Genomic DNA, 20020 nt, shown 5'->3' on the forward strand with positions numbered 1-20020 from the left:
CTCACAAGCCACACCCATTGCCCCAATTGTGAAGGGGGAGGATTTTAAAATGACGATGCATCCAGTGGTGTTTAGCATTTGATGGTTATTTGTTCTTAGTATCGTCTTCTCTAACTTGTGTAATAAAAAAAAAACGCATTTGATTGAACATGCACTTTTCTAGAATTTCAAACATAAAATCATAAGATGACGGCAAATCCACGATCAGCTTAGATACATTAGAAGCAAGAACACTGGAGAGAATGAAAAATGCATATAATTGATTATTGGGCTGACAAAATGTACAGAGGGGCTTTGGCCACAAGAATCAATCGAATTAATGCAATGTTTGTTAACTGCTAACTGCTAATAGCTAACAATCGTTTATGAGGTTATCGGCCGTGTAGTGTATGGAAAAATTGTAGACTATCCAACTCAGCACGCTTTTTCGCTGCTCTCCTAGAAGGCTTCCGATTTTGCCACCTTAAACGATCTATCCCAATCCCACTCAGATGAACAAATACACTATTCTTTCCAACTGTCGGCGATCTTTGAGACTCAGATTTCTTCGATCTCATTCCTGGTTTTTTATGTCGCGGAGACGGGGTTTTCGGCTCCACAAATTTGGCGTCCATGTATCTTCCAAAGCATTAAAACAAGAACAATTATCAGAAGAAAGAAAACTTTAATGCTCATGCCCCAATAGAAAACAATGTTCCATTGACATACCTCTCATGAACCAATGAGGAGTCCAAAGAGGACACCAGGTGTTCACTCCCAGGCATACAAGCTGCACATATAAAAACCTTTGGTCTGAAAGTTAATTTAACGCATCTGACATGGTACCACTCCTCACATTGACTGCAAGCAATCATGGTTTTCTCATCATACGGCTTTCGGCAAATGCAATGAAGCATACTTCGGACTCTTAATACCTGAATTAACCAACAAATTTTATTATTATCTTTTTGAAGAAGTCACAAACATACTTGGTTGTATAAAGATGCAATTCGATACCTCAAGTTCCTTCCTTAAGCAAACTGGCAAACTCTCTCCCAGGCTGATAAGTTCATAAACTCCATCTAAGCCAAGTGCCCCAGAATCAGCTGCAACCTGTTAAAGGAAACGACGGCTTAAGTGAAGAGTCATGACAAAGTTTGAAGTAGCGTACACATGCAAACAAAGGATCCTGACCTTGTTGGCACGATCAGTCCACTGCAATCCGATGTCCTTCAATTCTGAAAGCTTTGATCTGAAGTGATCTTCAGGTAAAATGTTTATCTCATTTCCCTATCAGAAAACTATCTTTAGAAGCACAACGTGCGAATGAAAATGCATTCATGAAAAAAAGACATACACATCCAGAAAAGCCGATAACCATTGGTTTGCTGAAAGGAAAAAGTGGATGTAAACAACACAGTCCTGTGATATTTCTCCAAACATTATCAGTTCTTTCCCTTTTGACAGTCTGTACAGTATCAGCCAAGATAACTTGTTCCTTACTTCTAGAAAGCTAACTGACCAAACGGCGAAATCTAACGAAATGTGTGAATTTGCAATGGTTAATCAATAAGGATCTAGATAAGAAAAAAAACATGGTTACATCTTCAAGAGCGTGAAAGAATCTGCAGTGAGCAGACAAGGAGATTTAACAACTCATATTATACCACCTGGAACTTTATAACAATTGATTGTTGTTGATATGTTCATTTCATACGTCAAGTAACACAAGCAAAATAATTAGAGGAAATTATGTTAATAACTGAGGAATGTAACTTTTAATCATAAGTATCCGACTGCAATGGGCTTGAAAATTTCATACAAGGGACTCTATATCAAACTTGAAATGGTGGAAAGCCAAGCATTGTCAGTAGCATATACCTCTTTCAGGTTCCGGTCAATCTGTGGATTGAAGGCTTTTCTAAACCCTTCTCTAAAGCATCGAACAATCTAGCAACTCGGAATCTCCATGAGCATCTTGCCAATGCCAGCTCAAGATCACAATAACTTCGATGATCATACACACCTGCCACTCCAATGGCCTGTACCCAGAAATCAAATTAATTCGGATTGCTAATACTTTTCTACAGCAACAATACCTCGATGCCAGCAAATATCATTTCATGTCCAGAAAATAGTCTTAATAGCAAAATATATGAATGATAAAACAGGATGAGGAAAAGTGGGAAGAGAATCGGTACCTTCAAAGCAGTTGTAAGTTTTTTACTGACAAAAGTGAGCTGATCTTTATCATAGCAAGACATTTCAAAGTCCACTATCTCTGTCAAACACTTTTTGCAAGCATACGCTTGGTCCACAATTTGTTGTAATATATCTCTTTCGTCAATCCTGCAACATTACCCAAAGAAACCAATTCTTTTGTATTCAAAAATTGCAAAAGTCTATCAAAATGGTTTCTTTATTGCAGAAAATATCGACATTCATGTTCTGCAAAAAGTATAGAAGGACAAGGGCTTCCAGTTTATGTAAAACATTCAACATGAATAACTGACAATCAGTTTCAGGTGAAAATGAAACAATAAGATATTCGTTACATGCCAACTTTATTTTCCAGAACTTCAAAAAATAGGAACACAATACTTCAACTGAACATGGAACAAGGGTTCCTAGCAACTCTTTTGTTTAATTTAATATTTTAAAGCATTTAAATTACCACTTCCAGAAGGCAAAACGGTGTCCTGGTCTAAACCTCCAGAAGGATTTATTAAGCTGAATGTGGATGCGGCTGTGACTGCAGATTGGAGGAAGAGTGGTGTTGGGGGCATTCTTAGAGATCATGATGGTTCGGTGGTGGGCTCTTTTCAAGAGGCTGCTGGTCCAGGTCCTCCAGTTTTGTTAGAACTAAAGGCAATTTTGAAAGGGTTATCTTTCTTTGACTCGCTTCAGCAGCGGTTTAAGGAAAGGTTAATTGTTGAATCAGACAGTAAATTAGCAGTGGAATGGGTCAAGGACATCAACCGTTGTCCCTATGTTTACTTAGACATTGTGACAGCTATTGGTGGCAAGGTTAGTGGACTGAATAGTAGTATTAGATGGATTGCAAGGTCAGCCAATGTTGAGGCTGATAGCTTAGCTAAGGCTGGTATTGGGTAGATCTTTGGTTTTTAGTTGGGTTTCTATTAGGTTTGGGTTGCTTATTTGAATGATTGATTGTATGGTTGTTTTAAGTATCTGTAACTTGTGGTTATCAATGAATTAATGAGGCACTCTTTTCCTCCTTCCGCTGATTAAGGAGCACCGTGTGATCCGTTAATCATGAAGGGGGTTTTTAAAGAGGCCTACCTTTCCTATCAAAAAAAAAAAAATTACCACTTCAATTTTTTTTAACCAATGTACATGAAAGTTGAAACCCCCATACATAATTGATCATTGTGAACTTTTTTTTTGCAGAGATGAGAAGGCAATAGTATATTCAAATTTAAAACATATTGAAAATTAAACTTATAGAATACCAGACACCACAAAATAGCATTTAAATTTTCACTTGTATACCTTACACAAAAATTCTCATCCACAGATAGAAGATTAGAGAGAAGCTCCAAGTCTGAATACTTTCCATTAAGTCTCTGTGAACAGTGAGAGAAGCTGTTAATAGACATACAAGCTTCTACTAGAAGATGATTAAAATGTAAATGCATACCAGGAAGCAACCTCTGTTGGGAGGTATTAATCCACCCGAAAGAAGCTTACAATACGAGCATATATACTTCTGGATTATCTCTATATCCCAGGCATTGCAAATGGTAGCTGTTCAAAAAGAAGACACCAATAGGATGAGGACAGGAGATATCAATTACAAAGCATGCAAAATGAGGATAGAACTTGAATCATACTTGCATAAAACTTCAAACTTGATAGAATAAAATTTAGAAACAGACGAAGAAGGGAAAACTCTAAACACCAACAAAGACCTTACCAATCCTTGCATGCTGACATGTCACAAAATCCAAATCTTCGGAACCATTTATACAGCACATGTAGAGACATCGTCCTTCACAACTCTCGGACTTTTTGTATACATACAAAGATCTGTCTAAGGACTCTTTGATCTGTAAAAAACCAGAAAAGATTCTTAAAAGTTACCTAATAAGAAATCAAAGTTTGGAATACAGAAAGGATTATCTGACTAAACCTTCTGCAAGGCACAGAGCAATGAGCTCTCCTCTCCAACAGAGTTTTTTATAGCATCAATGCAGCGTTGCTTCCACTTCTCAATCTTTACAACTTCAGACAAGACCATATCTACTTCTTCACATGCGAAGAATGATGCTTTTCCATACTCCTGTGTGTGAAGTTCATAAGAAATCAAATCATCAGCTTCAAGCTTAAAAAAATATAAATTACACACCAACGCAAAAAAACATTATGAGTTCTCAAATACATAAAAGGTGAAGCAAGGTTTTACTAAAACGATTAGGAAACAACAAATAAGAGAACAACCAAATCCATTGTAAAATGTAATTCTTTTCATATTCATAACACGAATACAGTAATAGATAGGCATTCTATTTAATTTCTTGGAAAAAAGAGAACAGTAATTAATCCCACAACCACAAGATAAAACATGAAGCAAAAACAAAAAACTCATGCCTCAACTTTACTCATCAGACATCCATGGCATACCTCAATTTGCATTAATTGAGACCAGGACCGCTCCAACTCTAAACTAAAAAACTGATGCACTTGTTCCTGCCAAAGCCTACATTTACAGTTGAACACAAAACCAACAATCAACATAAATTGCATCTCTGGTATCAAGATGAAAGCCATACAAAATATAGTAATAAGTATAATGCACATAAACATGCATGTAACCAGATTTCACACCGCCTTCAATCAAAAGTTGTGGTAAAAACAAGAAGCAATAAAAACAAGAATATTGATACCTCAATGAAGTTAGTGCATACAACCTAAATCACCTAGACTCGGGACACGGTTGTCAACAAAATAAGGATCCAAGAATCAAGTCTCAAAATTCCGGACACATGGGCATTGTCCAAGTTTTGGAAACTGGTATTTGGACATATGAATATATTATTATTATAATATATTTAATACTTTAATAAATTATTTTATTGTTACATACATGCCAATAATTAATTCGATTTATAATCTAAATATTCATAGGTAAAACATTGTTACCATAATATATATACGCCTTCACACTTGCCATAGCTTCTTTCCTTCTTTTCTTTCTTAGCTAAAAGGCTTTATTTAGGCCAAAAGGCCATACACGGGCTAAAAGGCATTACGCAAAAAATTCTTTACTTATGCTAAAAGGCCCATATTGACGGCCCATAAACCTTTGCCATAATTTCTTTTCTTCTTTACTTTTTTTTCAGCAGATGATGTTTTCCTTCTGATCGGCCACCGCCACTGACATTTTCTCCTCAATCGCACTTCTTCTGGTTTTTTTAATTCTTTTTCTTTTCCTACTCTTCTCTGTTTCACCCACTGTAAGATCATGTCGACGCCAGTTCGGCACCCAAACTGCCGAGCCAGGGTAACATAGATTAATATTAATTATCTTTAACCTTCTGTGTCGTAGTAGCACTTTATTAGTGTTCTCTTATATTACATTCAATATTTATTTTATAATAAAATATTAATTAATTTTATTTTTTATACATTAAAATCAGGAAAAATTTTCCAGCAAGAAACAGACAAATCAGAAAAATGACATCAAAATGGGTGAAACCACCTTAAAGAGCTGATGCTGCAGCACAGAATTACAGCAAGCTCAGTGCTGCAGCCTGGGCCAATTAAACTACCTTGCAACAAATTACATTTGTTGGTTTCTAGGGCACAAAATAAGCCTATTTAAGGATAATAAACCTAAGTTTATGAAGAGAATCTATCACAAAAACTAAAAAGACCCAAGGAGAATTCAGAGAAACATTAAAGACTCGAGCACAACTTAGTTTTCTCTTCTCTTTACTCCTTTTTATTTTTTTAGTATCTCTTAATCAAATGATAGTTGAATTGTTTTTTCAATCTTGTGCTTATTGCTTCCAGTTGTTTGGCTACAATTAATAAGTTTTTCTAAATATTAATGAACTTTAAAAATGGAATTATATGTTTAGACATTGATTATCATATGTATCATAGTCATTTAGTATGATGGATTGAGCTGCATGTAAGATAGGAAAATATTTACATGTCATATGCAACCACCACTAGAGTCTAAGTTGAAGGAATTTCTCTTATTTAATTCTCAAATAGTAATGAATTAAAGGGATATTTTTGCTTGAGCTTAGGAAGAGTGTCATCAATCAAGAGAAAAGAGAAATAAAAAAAAACAATTTAATGAAGTGTTAAAACAAATTGAATTCCTAGGATTTTATCCATTATTTAATCAATTTTGATTATTTTCTTTGTTATTTATATGCTTTAAGTTAACTTAGTTTTATTAGATTGATCGGTTGTTCAAGTTAATTTTAGTACTTAAAAAAGGATTAGTTTAATTTCTTCATGGTAGCAATAGTTTACTCCTTATTAAGCTCTCCTATTATCAAAACGGTGTCCTGGTCTAAACCTCCAGAAGGATTTATTAAGCTGAATGTGGATGCGGCTGTGACTGCAGATTGGAGGAAGAGTGGTGTTGGGGGCATTCTTAGAGATCATGATGGTTCGGTGGTGGGCTCTTTTCAAGAGGCTGCTGGTCCAGGTCCTCCAGTTTTGTTAGAATTAAAGGCAATTTTGAAAGGGTTATCTTTCTTTGACTCGTTTCAGCAGCGGTTTAAGGAAAGGTTAATTGTTGAATCAGACAGTAAATTAGCAGTGGATTGGGTCAAGAACATCGACCGTTGTCCCTATGTTTACTTAGACATTGTGACAGCTATTGGTGGCAAGGTTAGTGGACTGAATAGTAGTATTAGATGGATTGCTAGGTCAGCCAATGTTGAGGCTGATAGTTTAGCTAAGGCTGGTATTGGGTAGATCTATGGTTTTTAGTTGGGTTTCTATTAGGTTTTGGGTTGCTTATTTGAATGATTGATTGTATGGTTGTTTTAAGTATCTGTAACTTGTGGTTATCAATGAATTAATGAGGCACTCTTTTCCTCCTTCCGCTGATTAAGGAGCACCGTGTGATCCGTTAATCATGAAGGGGGTTTTTAAAGAGGCCTACCTTTCCTATCAAAAAAAAAAAAAATTTAAGGTCACATATAAGCAGTAACCTAAATTGAGGGCTGTTACATGCAACAGAGCTAAATTTAGAAACAAGTCTAAGATAAGGGCACCTTTTACTTATATACCAAAATACTGAATCCTTCATCATACCTTTTGGTTACTAGAGTAGAAGTTGAAGTAAAAGCTGAAGATAAACCAAATTCCAAAAGAAAAATGTGTCATTCAAATGGAATGTTGTTAGAGAATTAAAAGACCAACCTATGTTTGCAGGTGGCCTCTGTAAGTTGGGCAAACATCATCGGGAAGGCGACATGAATACCCTGCATATGCGAAGTTTAAATGCCAAGATAAGCGGAATAACTATTCCAAATCCAGAAGGTGCATATGGAAGCTTTAAATTCCTACAAGCACATCGGAAATGCAGGATAAAAAAATACCTGATATTCAGCAAGCATCTCTTCAGCGTCAGTCAATTTGCATGCATTACCCTTTATGGGTGCAGAAATCACCTCTGAGACATTCTTGAGCCATTTTGCTCCATTAATTAATGAGCTCAACAAATTACTTGAAGGATGCATAATACAGAGGTTCTCCACGCTATTCATCAAACTCACAGCATCCTGTGAAACAGAACCCATCATAGATGCGAATAGGAAGAAACGGCACTTTCGAATATTGTTAAGCAATAGAACCTCAAGAAAAAGCACAATTTTTTTCTTTTTTTCGGGGGGGGGGGGGTACGCGGGGGTGCACCAAAACCAGGTATAATTCATAATATTCAATGTTCTAAACAACTAACTAGAACATGCAAAACAAAGTATCCAAAATTGTTACCTCATAAGAAGGCATCAAATAGCAGAAAGAAAGGACTTTATTGCACCAATGCAGTGTAGAACAAGCATTTTGAAGCTTTGGAATCTCAGGAAAATCCAGTCCAAGAGATAAACCAGCTTTTGTGATAGATTCAAGCAAGTTAACAAGATGTTCGATTTTCAAAATAAGACCATTGCTCCTACCATCCCCAATGTCGGTCACACCATACAGGCACTCCATATCTTGCAGAAGAGAATACGCATCACGCTGCCATCTCTTGCTATCTTCAAAAATAGTTTCCAGCACATCTTGCTGCTTAAATGTCATCTTATGATATCTCAACTGAGAAACCAACTCCTGAAAAATATAAAACCATCTTCTCAAATTTGTTTCAACAACCTCAGTAGATATGTCAAATTAAGGAATGATATGTACCTTCAAATCATCAAGTTTCAGCAAAGAACGAGATGTGGATGACTCAGAAAAATCAGATTCTAAAAATTGCTTGCTATTATTTAACCATAAGTTAGCCTCTGATATTGCAGTTTGGACATCATCTAATGAAGGCATAATAGCAACTATGTTGTTCGACATCCTAAAAAGAGATCAAATTCAGTATGATCATATGCAACAATGGAGCAATACATAGAACTAAGTGAGGTGAGGCATGGTAGCAACTGAACTAAACCTTATAAGATCCTCAAATTCAGACATCTGAGCTTTGCATGCAAGTGTATCCTTTGCTCTTTCTTCCCACTGCAGGGCACCAGCAAGTTCTCTAGACAAACTAAGAAATACCTCCTCTGTCTCAATCTGCAAACTGGGAGGGAAAAAGAACACCAGAATGAGTTAGAAGCAAGAAAAAGCGTAACAAAGGCAATACTTGATGCCATCGGTTGTGAGGAAAAATTAAGGGAGAAGAGTGCATTACACAACAGCATCTGCTAACAGTTGCTGAAGAAAGTCCAAAGCCATTTTTGTATTGCGTGCCTAAATCAATAAAAATATATGCTGTAAATATTAGGCAATTTTAAACATAAGATATCACGATGCATGCGCTCTGAAATACTAACATGTAAAAGCATAAAGAGAAAGGATATCATTACCTTCATTGCCTTTTCCCTGCAACAAGCCTTCTTCAACTCAATCTTCACAAGTGACAACTCATCGACTGTTTAGAGCAAAAAATAAATCAATAACAAAAGAATAGTCCAAAAGAACACCAAAGAAAATTTATGTATGGCTATTAGAAGAACCTCGAATCTTCAAAGACTCTCCATCTTCTATAAGGCAATTTAATTCATTAATAACACTTTGTTGATCCTCTCTCTGATTGATATTTATCATAATATCATTAAAGCATATGATCCAAAAAGAAGTATCAATCTGGTATTGCTTCAGAACTCTCAACTCCGGTATGTTAACACTGAAACTTGCCATTTCTTGAAGAAGCACTTCAACATCCTGCACAATTAAGAGTTCAAAGTACAAGTTCTTAAATATCCATGCACATTTATAAGTGGACACATAAGAGTGAAGTGACTACCTTTAGAGTCATGGAACCACTCAACAAATATCTACACCGGGCCTGATATGATTCAGCCAGGCATACAATATCAAAAATCATTTCTCTTTCCTGAACTTGGACCTGAAGCTCCAATATCTACCAAAAAATGATGAAATGTCATAAATAATAAAAAGATAATCACCATACTCTCAGGGTTTTTTTTTTCCTTCAAAGAAGAAAGACATTTTATGAGGTAAAGAAATTCAATCACCTCGGATTTTAACTTGTAAAGAATGTCAACCTCCACTGCTGCAGGCCGTTCATCAAAGATAGCTTTCCTTGCATTGTCCACCCATACCTGGGGTCATCAATGATGGAAGTGGATCAGGAATGACAATGGACATTCATAGAAAAAAAAAATTGAATGTTAAAGATATACCTTTACCAAAGAGATTTTCTGTGATAACTTCTCAGTTTGTGCTACATGGATTGGTGAGCTGCAAGCCCTTGAATACAATAACTCCAAGTCATCAATCTAGAATTAGACAATGAAAATATTAGTCAAAACTCAACATGATAGAGAAGAGAGAGTCCAGTCCAAACAATAAACTCTCTAGATAATAAAAAAACATTAAATTCATTGGAATAAGAAGTGGAAGCATGTTCAGAGATACCTTAGAGCACTTTGATAAAGCAGTATCAATGTCGTGAACCAACAAATTGCCCTCTTCAGCAAAATCCTACACAAAATAAACAGTTCTAAGAACTCGCACACAGAGACAAGATAAGAGATTAAGCAATGCTACACTGCTGTACCTTCAACTTGAGATATCCAGGCTCATTACAGGGAACAGGATCAACACTAAGCAATTTGTTAACCAATTTAAGAGTCACTTTCTCAAATTCACCTCCAGGAGACCAGTTTTCAATTTTAGAAAGACAGTCTCTTAAGCCTTGTGCCCATTTCCGAGCTGCAGTCAGATTCTTTACTGCATCCCGGACCTATATTACATGAAAAATAGTTGTTTAAGCTATCATTAATGTGCAGAATAAGAGCATATACAGGAATGAACCATATCAGGATCAAAGCTTACCGAATCCATCTCAGCACCAGCCCAGAGAAACTGTTCAGCTTCCTTTAATAGACTAGTACATGCATCACCATCAAAAGGACTCTGCAAAATCTTACACGAGTGCGAAAGCCATTGTTCTGCAAGTTGAGTATGATGGGCACCTTTCGCCTACATGCGTTCAATTAGTTATGTACCCACACAGCTAAACATCCCATCATAAACAGAAAGACACTAGACTGCTAAATGTCGACATTCAGGGATCATTCTCTTATTATTGAAACCCACTAAACAACAAACAATTCCAGTAAGAATTAGTGTAACTGTCTCTAAAGGAAATTTTCAAGGCAATGTAGGCAATATATGTCTACAACGTCAACCACCGAAAAGGGTTAGAAAGGTGTATTACCAGATAGGAATACTATGGCTTTACAGGGAATAAAGTAGAACATGGCAGGCCTTACTAAGGAATTTTCACAAATCAAAATTCTTGGTAGATTCGATTTCTGAACCCAATTGAAGAGTGTCCAGTTGAAATTCTAGTATTAATGGTCACCAACATGAGCAATAGGAATCATAAAGGAAACCACAAGTTAAACTCACTAACCAAACAAACAATTCCAGAAAGAATTAGTGTAACTGTCTCTAAAAGAAATTTTCAAGGCAATGTAAGGCCATATGTCTACAACTTCAACCACCAAAAAGGGTGAGAAAGGTGTATTACAAGATAGGATACTATGGCTTTACAGGGAATAAAGTAGAACATGGCAGGCCTTACTAATGAATTTTCACAAATCAAAATTCTAGGTAGATCCTATTTCTGAACCCAATTGAAGAGTCTTCACTTGAAATTCTAGTATTTATGGTCACCAACAAGAGCAATAGGAATCATAAAGGAAACTACAAGTTAAACTCACTAACCAAACAAGTATGTCAAGAAGCATTTCACAATAAACTAATCTTTACAGGTCCGATAGGACTCTTTGACTACTAATTTCCACTCAAACACCGTAAAAAAAACAATAAAGCTATCAAATTATTAAATTAAGACTACTCGACATTCACGGTATTAAAAAAAACTCATTTAAAACAAATAAAATAAATAGAGCGATTTTTACAAACATCAAAAAGAAAATGATAACCTTTTTTAAAGCATTTAGTTCCTTGGAAGATGAAATATTCCTTTGTAAACTATCATTTTGTGGTGTCTCCTCTGAAGCATTCTTATCCACCATAAGCACTAAATCTGCCAATTCTGCCAGTGTATAACGATAGAGAAGACGGAGTTTACTGGATTTACACTCACAGAGGTGTTCCCAATGCTGCATAATTTATTTTGAAAAAAGAACAGCAAAATCAGAATAGAAGGAATTAGCCTCAAAAATCCTTCATCAGCAAAATAAAATTCATTTGAAGTAAGCCTAGGAAGGGCACACTAACATCTGATGGTTGGAGCGCAAGCAGAATGCTTTGTATTATTAAAAATTCACTATATAAAAAAATGCATGCGGCTTTAAGTTTCCAATAACCAGGCATCAGGAAGCAACACCAATAAGGGCAAATACAGTCAGAAAAAACTATGCATCCTTAATTCTCTTTTGAAAGTAAAGGAACTTAATTTCAGAGTTTTTCTTTTTTTTGGGTTGGGGGTTTACAAAAGTAATAACAATTTTACAGAACAATTTTCAAAAATTTAGATGTAATAAGAATGCAAATGAATAAAGAATAGAAATTATCCATAAATTTAGATTACCTCCAGGCAGACAAAAGAAGATGGCCTGCAGCGGCAAACAACAGCAGAAAGATACAAATACTGCTTACATATAATGCATGTTGGATCCTACAAAAGCCACAGTGAGATATTGTCATGATCAAGTATTATCTTGCTATAAAGCATTGAAAATAAATAAATCCAGAGTTTTCCTCCATCACCAAGTACTACCTCTTCAGTACCCACAAATTCAGGAGATTTCCGAGGAGACATGGGAGATGATCTTGTTATGCCACTTAGCCAAAGCCTCTCCCTCCATGTCCTTTCATTTTTATATATTCTGAGCAATTCTGTTTTTAAATAAGTTGATGCCTTGCTATCCCAATCACTTTGCTAACCAAAAGAATGCAATAAAAAAATTAGGAACCATTTTAACTCTGACATCAACATTCAACATATGATAAATTTAACCTCATCAGTCATATATCCCAATTACTCTGACAACCAAATGATGCAACAAAAAGTACAAATCATTAGAGCTCTGGCATCTAATTCAACATAGGATAAATTTAACATCAGTCATTGGCCTCACATTCTTCTTGGTTTTATTTTTAAAAAATAGCTAAAAGAACATCAAACCATCTGTTTTATGATACTTATTCTTGAAGTAATGAATAACAATGGGTATGGGAACTTATACCTTGGCCACCACACAAAGAAGCTCCTCATGAGATAAAACTGCAGCTTTACGATATAACTGATACAGCTCTGCCCCAGACCCACCATGTGGTAACCAATCAGCAGGAGCAAAATTCACAGCCTCTGCACAATTTAAACCTGAAAAGACAAAGCAAAGTTCACTGAAAATAATTTTCAGGGCTGTGGATCATCCACTTGATGTCATTTTCCCAAGACTATTTTCTATTTCCATAAATCAGTTTGGGAAATTATCTGAATTTGGGGAGTATATCTCTTCCGTTTGGACTTGGGATGTCAAGTTCAGAAGAAATCTTCATGACTGGGAACTTGAACAATGGTCTAACTTGTTGGCTATCATTACAAATTTTTCACTCTCTTCGGAATTTCCTGATCGTGTGATCTGGAAAGGTACTGAGGATGGGTTTTTTACTGTTAGACCAGCTGTTAATCTATGTTCATTGGAGACTTTGGGATCGGAGGAAGTCTTTTTCTGGAAGAAGATTATTTGGAAAGGTCTACTGCCTCCAAGAGTAGAGTGTTTTCTTTGGCAAATCGCTCATGGGAAGCTGGCTGTTAGGACTGAACTTGTCAAAAGAGGTGTTCAAGGAATTGAAGATGTGTTGTGTCCCCTATGCAAGATGTCGGATGAGTCTCCCTCTCATTTGTTTTTCTCTTGTTCAGTGGTGTGGTCCCTTTGGAATAAGTTTTTAAGTTTTTGGAGGATTTGTTCTGTTTTACCAGCGGATGCTAAAAGCTTCTTTCTAGCTTGGGATGGTTTAAAGTCCAACTCTTTGATTTGGCCTTTTATTCCAGGGGTCGTTCTGTGGACCACATGGAAAAAGAGGAATTTCGTGGTGTTTGAAGGGGGAAAGTTTGATAAGGCAGAATTCTTCTTTTTAGCAAGGTTTAGGCTTGCTTCTTGGTTTTTAGCAAAGTATAAAGAAGTGTCTATTCCTAAGGACTCACTTATTTCCGATCCTTCTCTTGGGGATTTGTTTTCTCTACGCTCTAATCAGATTACACCTACTTTACTTTGGTCTCCTCCTCCTTTGGGTTTTGTTAAATTAAATGTTGATGCTGCCACTACAAGGGATTGGAAGAAAAGCGGGTAGGAGGAGTTTTAATAGATTCCTCAAGTTCTACTATAGGCTATTTCAAGGAAACTGCTGGTTTGGGACCTCCTACGTTGATGGAGTTAAAGGCTATTCTTATGGGGTTGTCTTTCTTTGCAAACTATTGACAAAGGATCAAGGACCGTCTGATTATTGAGAGTGATAGTAAGGTGGTTGTGGATTGGATTAAGGGGGATGAATTATGTCCTGTTGTATATGCCTTCTTGATTAAAGATATTGCTCATAGGCTTAATGCCTTTGAAGGTGTTGTTAGATGGGTTAATAGGACAGCCAATTTAGAGGGTGATGCCTTAGCTAAAGAAGGCATAGGATGAGTTAGTAAAGTTGTTGATGGTTGTTTAGGGTTGTTTCTTGATTTTCTGTGTTTTGTAAGGGGATTGCTATTGTTGTTTCCGCTGATTCTGTGTTTTTAGTTTGGGTGTTTTATGGGTGTTTACAGCTTATTTGGTTCTGTTGGGGTGGTTTGTTGGTTGTATTGTTGGTTGTATCTTATGTAATTTTATTGTTTCAATAAAATCCTCAGGCACTCTTTTCCTCCTTCCGCTGATTAAGGAGCTTCCCTACAAGCTCCATTAATCAAGAAGGGGGTTTTTAATGAGGCCTGAAATTCTTATAAAAAAAAGACACTAAATTATACCTTTAATTAACAAATGACTAGCTCGTAAAATTATGGCAGCTTACCCAAATTGAATCCTCCATGATAAGATCTAGGGAATGTAATGACAAAATTTCCTGGCTCCTAGGAAACAAGAAGCAAGAAAAATATTATACAAAGGGCAACTAGATCAACACGCAAAATTGATAACATAAACCAAACATAAGGGTTGTGTTACTAAGTGCATAGAAGGCACTAGTTAAGGTGATATTTATAGGAAACCAAATCTGTAATTAACATACTGCCCCTCTTGATTTTATTGAGAAGAAAACATTAAATGCCAAACTTCCTCGAAGTAGAATTTTAATACCCTAAACTAGTTCCTATAGGCACCGTTTAACCAGACACAAACAAAAGAAAAAAAAATACTTGAGAGAAATATATCAAACAGCCAACTCAAAGTTCATACGAAAATAAAAACTCATACATACCTAATTCCTAACCATGTAATAGTATAAATGCAAACTCAGAAAAATTCCATTGGAAAATTTCAATGAATATATGAAGTAAAAACTACATATACACATGGATTGCAATCATTGAACATCGAACTTAGCCTACTGAGTTATAAAGCCATGGCCGCCTTTAAGAAATTGAAAGAGTTGAGCAACCATAAAACATTAACAGTTTTCTTCATTCAACTATAAAATAAAAATGATGACAAAAAACCTGTAGCACACTATAGACTGGGACACCATTTTCTTGCAAGACAGATGGATTTAACATTGTAACAAGCTGAAAGAGCAAGTCAGGTTGCGCATCAAATAGATCAGGGAGACAATCCCGCATCACCTACAAAAACAGGAAAAGCTCAGCTGCGTTCATACTTCAGAAATCAAGAAAGAGTAATACTCAAATTCATGAAATGCTAGAGAGGAACCATGAATACATCAGCTAGGGTACTCACAAACTATTCACCAGAAGGAAAAACAAAACAGGTGAAATCATACTGCTAGTATAAAAAATATTTAGATGTCTACATTATATAAAATGTGAGGGGAGGGGGTACAAAGTAAAAAAGAAGAGTAAAGTCACAAGAAAAAAAAAAGGCTTTAAAGGACTCGCATGTCAAAGTGAAACGTATGACATTAATCTCTAAAACTCTACCTTCTCAAAAGCACTAGCTTCACTGCCAGGGACACTGTACCAGCATTTAGGTTCTCCCCTGAAAACAAAAACTATAACCATCAAACTTCACAAATGAAATTTATGCATGTATTCTGGAAAACACAAGAGGCACAGATCAACCAAAACCCTCAGAAGATTAAGAATATATAAATATGTATTATGTCCAGTTCCAATAAGGTATGTCAATATCATGCAAGTAAATTGATACATATGTGCACTGAATTATTATTACTTAAAATATTCTCCTCAGTCCTCAGTAATGTCTTGATTGCTTATAAAGGAACCTAAACAGAGAATTCATAGATGAGAAGCACAACAAGTTGTAAATGGACCAGACACTAATAGATGCATGAACTTACAGACACATCCAGAATCTAATGCTGATCTAATCTGAACCATCTTCCAGATCCTATAATAAATTCAGTCCTTAGCTTACTTTCATCCAGCCTCTGATGAAATACATCTGAACCATTTAACTTTAGATTGACATTTTGGCTTGCTATAAAGCACACGTCCTAGTAATAGGAATGCCCAGACAAATTTTATAACATAAATGCACAAATCACGTCTCAGTCGAACCTCAAAAGCAGTAACAAGAACGTCAACATGATCTACTGAAAAGACAAGAGCAGAAGACAATAAAGGAAACATACCAGTGAAGGTAATTCATTGAATAAAAGCAATGATCTTCAAAATGCCAACAGAAAGCAGAGAATAGCATTCCAATATACAGCCAGGGAACCATGACACCAGTAATATTATGATGAACAGCCCTCAGCATCGAACCTTTCAACTTGGGCAAGTTATTGAGATTCCATGGGCTCCTACAGTATTCATCCCAAGCGTTAAGCTCAACAGATTCTGGCCTCTGGTCATTTATACGTGGAAAACCGCTCCCATAAACAGAAGTATCCAGATCACTTCCATACATAACTTCCACTTCACCTGCCAAACCCTCCACAATCTCCCAAAACTTTTTCTCTATCTGTACCCTTGAAACACATCCAGATCCAAACCATTTCTTCTTGGCTCGATCAGCCAAACGCCTAAAAGCTTCCAATGTAAACTGTTTTCCAGGAATAAAACCAAAACTATCTTTGTCAGAATTCAGGCACTCAAAGCAGTACCAGTTACCTGGTGGAACCTGCTTCAAAGGTGGTGATAGACAATATATGCCACCCCTTATTACATCTATCACACAGTAGCATCACTTCCCCGTGTAACCCACTTCTACATTGCTCACATATCTGATCAAGATCTTCGTCCTCGACCTTACAAACCGTATCATTCCGATGGTCACTATTCTTCCTTCTCCTCTTGCAGCTATAAATTTTAACCTTCTTTTCACTCTCTGCATCCTCACTGATGCCTCTCTTGTAACTCTTTGCCCTCTCCTGACTCAACCGTTTATAATAAGTTTCATAATCATACAAATGCTCTCTATACAACTGACATAAAACATGCTTAGCACACTCTGAAATCTTCTTCTCCCAGGACCTCACAAACCTAAAAACCTCCCCCCACTTTTTCCCCTTCACAACCTTATCATAACCCCCATACCTCCTCACAGCATTAAACAATTTACACAAATCCAACTCCTCCCCTTCAAAAATCACACTCTTCTTCAACTTCTTACCACAATGTCCTTCCAAAAACCTATTATACTCTAACTCAAAGGTCTTTGAATCACAAGAAGCAGGCCGTGCCTGCAACTGGTGAATCGCTTGTGTTTTAGTAGGAAAAGTAAAAGACTCCACATTCAAGGCAAATGGAGGGCTCCAAGTCTTAGGTGGAACAATCTTACAAATCCCATATGGCTCGGCCTCTGGCCTGATCTTATAAATATACTCTAATGGGTCCCTGAACTCCTCTTCACTGGGGTAATAAACCGGCCCTGACTGTATATTCAATGACCCAGTGGATGAGACGCTCAAATTTTGCCCTGTTTCAACTGCCCTAGGTCTCCCCTTCCCCATCACCGCCACCACCTCAACTTGTACATAAAATCTAGACAAAACACCATGCATATCAATACGATCACATAACTGTTTTTGACAAGCAATAATAACAGTAACGCGTCCTTCGTTTCAAATATATGTAATAAAATTAGAGTAAGATTTTCTAGGGTTTTAAGCGTACCTTTAGCGGGGATTGTAAGGTTACCTTTGTTAGTGAATGATAAAACGAAAAGAAAGACTTGAGTTTCGTGGGAGATTTGATTCTAAAATAAAATGGGAATAAATGTTTGTTATTTATGAAAGAAATGAGGGCATGTGGTTTTACTAAAATAGAGCAAACTTTTGTTAAATTTACGAGATTGGTATTACGCTTTCCTGTGCTTTTTTATTGGAGATTGCGGATCTATAGTCGTAATTGTCGTGAGCATCTAATGAATTTTAAGGAAAATGAACACGCGATGTTGAGATTGCACGCGTTAGGTGATCGACGGAAGATAATGTTTGAGGGTGAAAACGATGGGCCAGATTCAATTCCGTGTTATTAAGAGCCGGTCTTGGCGACTGTCATTACCTGGTTCTTGTGCGCGTCATTGATATATAGTCAAAATTTTGCTAACTATATAAAATATTAATATAAATTGGACGATAATATTAAGTGATGTTAGCAGTAATTACTTTTTATAAATGTTTGAAGTTAAAAATGATAGCTCTATATAGAGTGTATTATGTGTTATTAATAAATTATAAAAATTTTAAATAGATATTATCCTTATAATTATTCTAAATTATTTATTATAATATATATACTTCTAAAATAATTATAATATTATAGAAAATAGGTTTGATTGTGATATTATTCTAAATTTATGATAAAAATAATTTTAATGATAAATTTACTATTATAATTTAATTTTAAAGAATGTTGCATGAACCAATTTACCTCAGTAGTTAAAGAAATCGTTATTGTTTCTAGATGTCACGGGTTTGAGCACCAGCGGCTACAGCAAAGTGATTATGTAACATCCCAAAAACCGGGTTAGTGACTAAAACGAAAGTTTTTGAAATTTGGTGATCAATTTTGGAAAAATCAAAAAGTTTAGGGACTTAATTGGAGAATCTTGATGTTGGATTTAATAGCAAAGTTTGAAAGTGGAAAGGGTATAAGGGCGATTTGGTAAGAAAATAATTATAAACTTAAAATGGTATTATATATATACAAGTGTAAGTGGGAAGAATGAAAAATCAAAGAACTCAATAAGTTTAGCTTCTCATTCTTCTTCCACCTTGAAGGCTTGGTTAAAGGTAAGTCGATCTCAAGTTATTTATTTTTTTCATTTTAAAGTTGGTTTTTATTCTTGGGATGATAAGAAAGTTTAAGGGAAGCTTAAGATGACTTAAAACTCAAAGATGAATAAGTTATGAAAGATTGAAGATAAATAGTTTATCGCGGCCGTCTTTCGGTCGGGTCCGGAATTGGGTTTCGACTTAGGGAAATGGTTTGGAGCCGCCACCGATTATTCATTTTAAAAACAAATAGGTTGATCGGATACCTTTATTTCTTACCTGATCTGCATCTTACCAAAAATATGTCGAATTTGGGAGTCAGTTACAGTCAATGAAGGGTTAGCACCCTTGAACTTCCCTTTCGGCACTACGTAATTTCCAGTTGTATTAAATTAAGAAAATCGAAAGTTTAAATTAAAAGGTAAAAATACGATCCCAAATTACTTACCTCCAATCGTTTTGAAAGTGTACCCTTAAAAGATAAAAATGTTAGATTTATAGTAAAGTGTAAAATCGAATTAAAATGAAAAATGCCTATAATAAAGAAAGGAGTTAAAATCAAAACATAAAAACCTTAAGTAAAAGCTAAGTAATAATAAAGAAGTAAATGAATGACTAATCTCAAAAATACAAATAAAATAAAGCACAATAAAAGGGAAAATAAGGGAAATAAAAACAAGATAAATAAAATAAGCAAAGCAAAGCAAATTAAAATAGAAACAAAATAAGAAAAAAATATCAAATCAAATAAAACCAGAAATAAAAATAAAAAAATAATAATAAATAGAAAATAAGAAAGAAAAGATAAAATAAAGCAAAACTGATATATATATATATATATGTAAATGAAATGAAATGAAAAGGATAAAAGACCAAAATATGTATTAATAACGTTACGTAAAAAAACAAATAATATAAAAATATATATGTA

The 20020-nt window shown here is 35.5% G+C and overlaps 1 protein-coding gene across 1 annotated transcript; it reads right to left on the reverse strand.

Moving 5' to 3' along the window:
* Positions 1 to 243: 243 nt before the first annotated feature.
* LOC120214314 (lysine-specific demethylase 5D-like) lies at positions 244 to 18045 on the reverse strand. The gene is given in 27 exon segments (XM_039212236.1): positions 244 to 618; positions 709 to 914; positions 997 to 1092; positions 1174 to 1269; positions 1861 to 1907; positions 3641 to 3653; positions 7966 to 8301; positions 8380 to 8539; positions 8633 to 8764; positions 8876 to 8934; positions 9051 to 9115; positions 9201 to 9408; positions 9491 to 9607; positions 9723 to 9809; positions 9891 to 9986; positions 10126 to 10191; positions 10268 to 10453; positions 10546 to 10692; positions 11664 to 11843; positions 12275 to 12361; positions 12464 to 12625; positions 12933 to 13069; positions 14746 to 14803; positions 15389 to 15511; positions 15827 to 15884; positions 16501 to 17019; positions 17021 to 18045. Coding segments are annotated over 27 exon segments (4542 nt in total). The 5' UTR covers positions 17875 to 18045; the 3' UTR covers positions 244 to 371.
* Between the last annotated feature and the right edge of the window lie 1975 nt (positions 18046 to 20020).

Source organism: Hibiscus syriacus, unplaced genomic scaffold (assembly GCF_006381635.1).
Source record: "Hibiscus syriacus cultivar Baekdansim isolate YM2019G1 unplaced genomic scaffold, ASM638163v2 tig00110057_pilon, whole genome shotgun sequence".
Classification (NCBI taxonomy): domain Eukaryota; kingdom Viridiplantae; phylum Streptophyta; class Magnoliopsida; order Malvales; family Malvaceae; genus Hibiscus; species Hibiscus syriacus.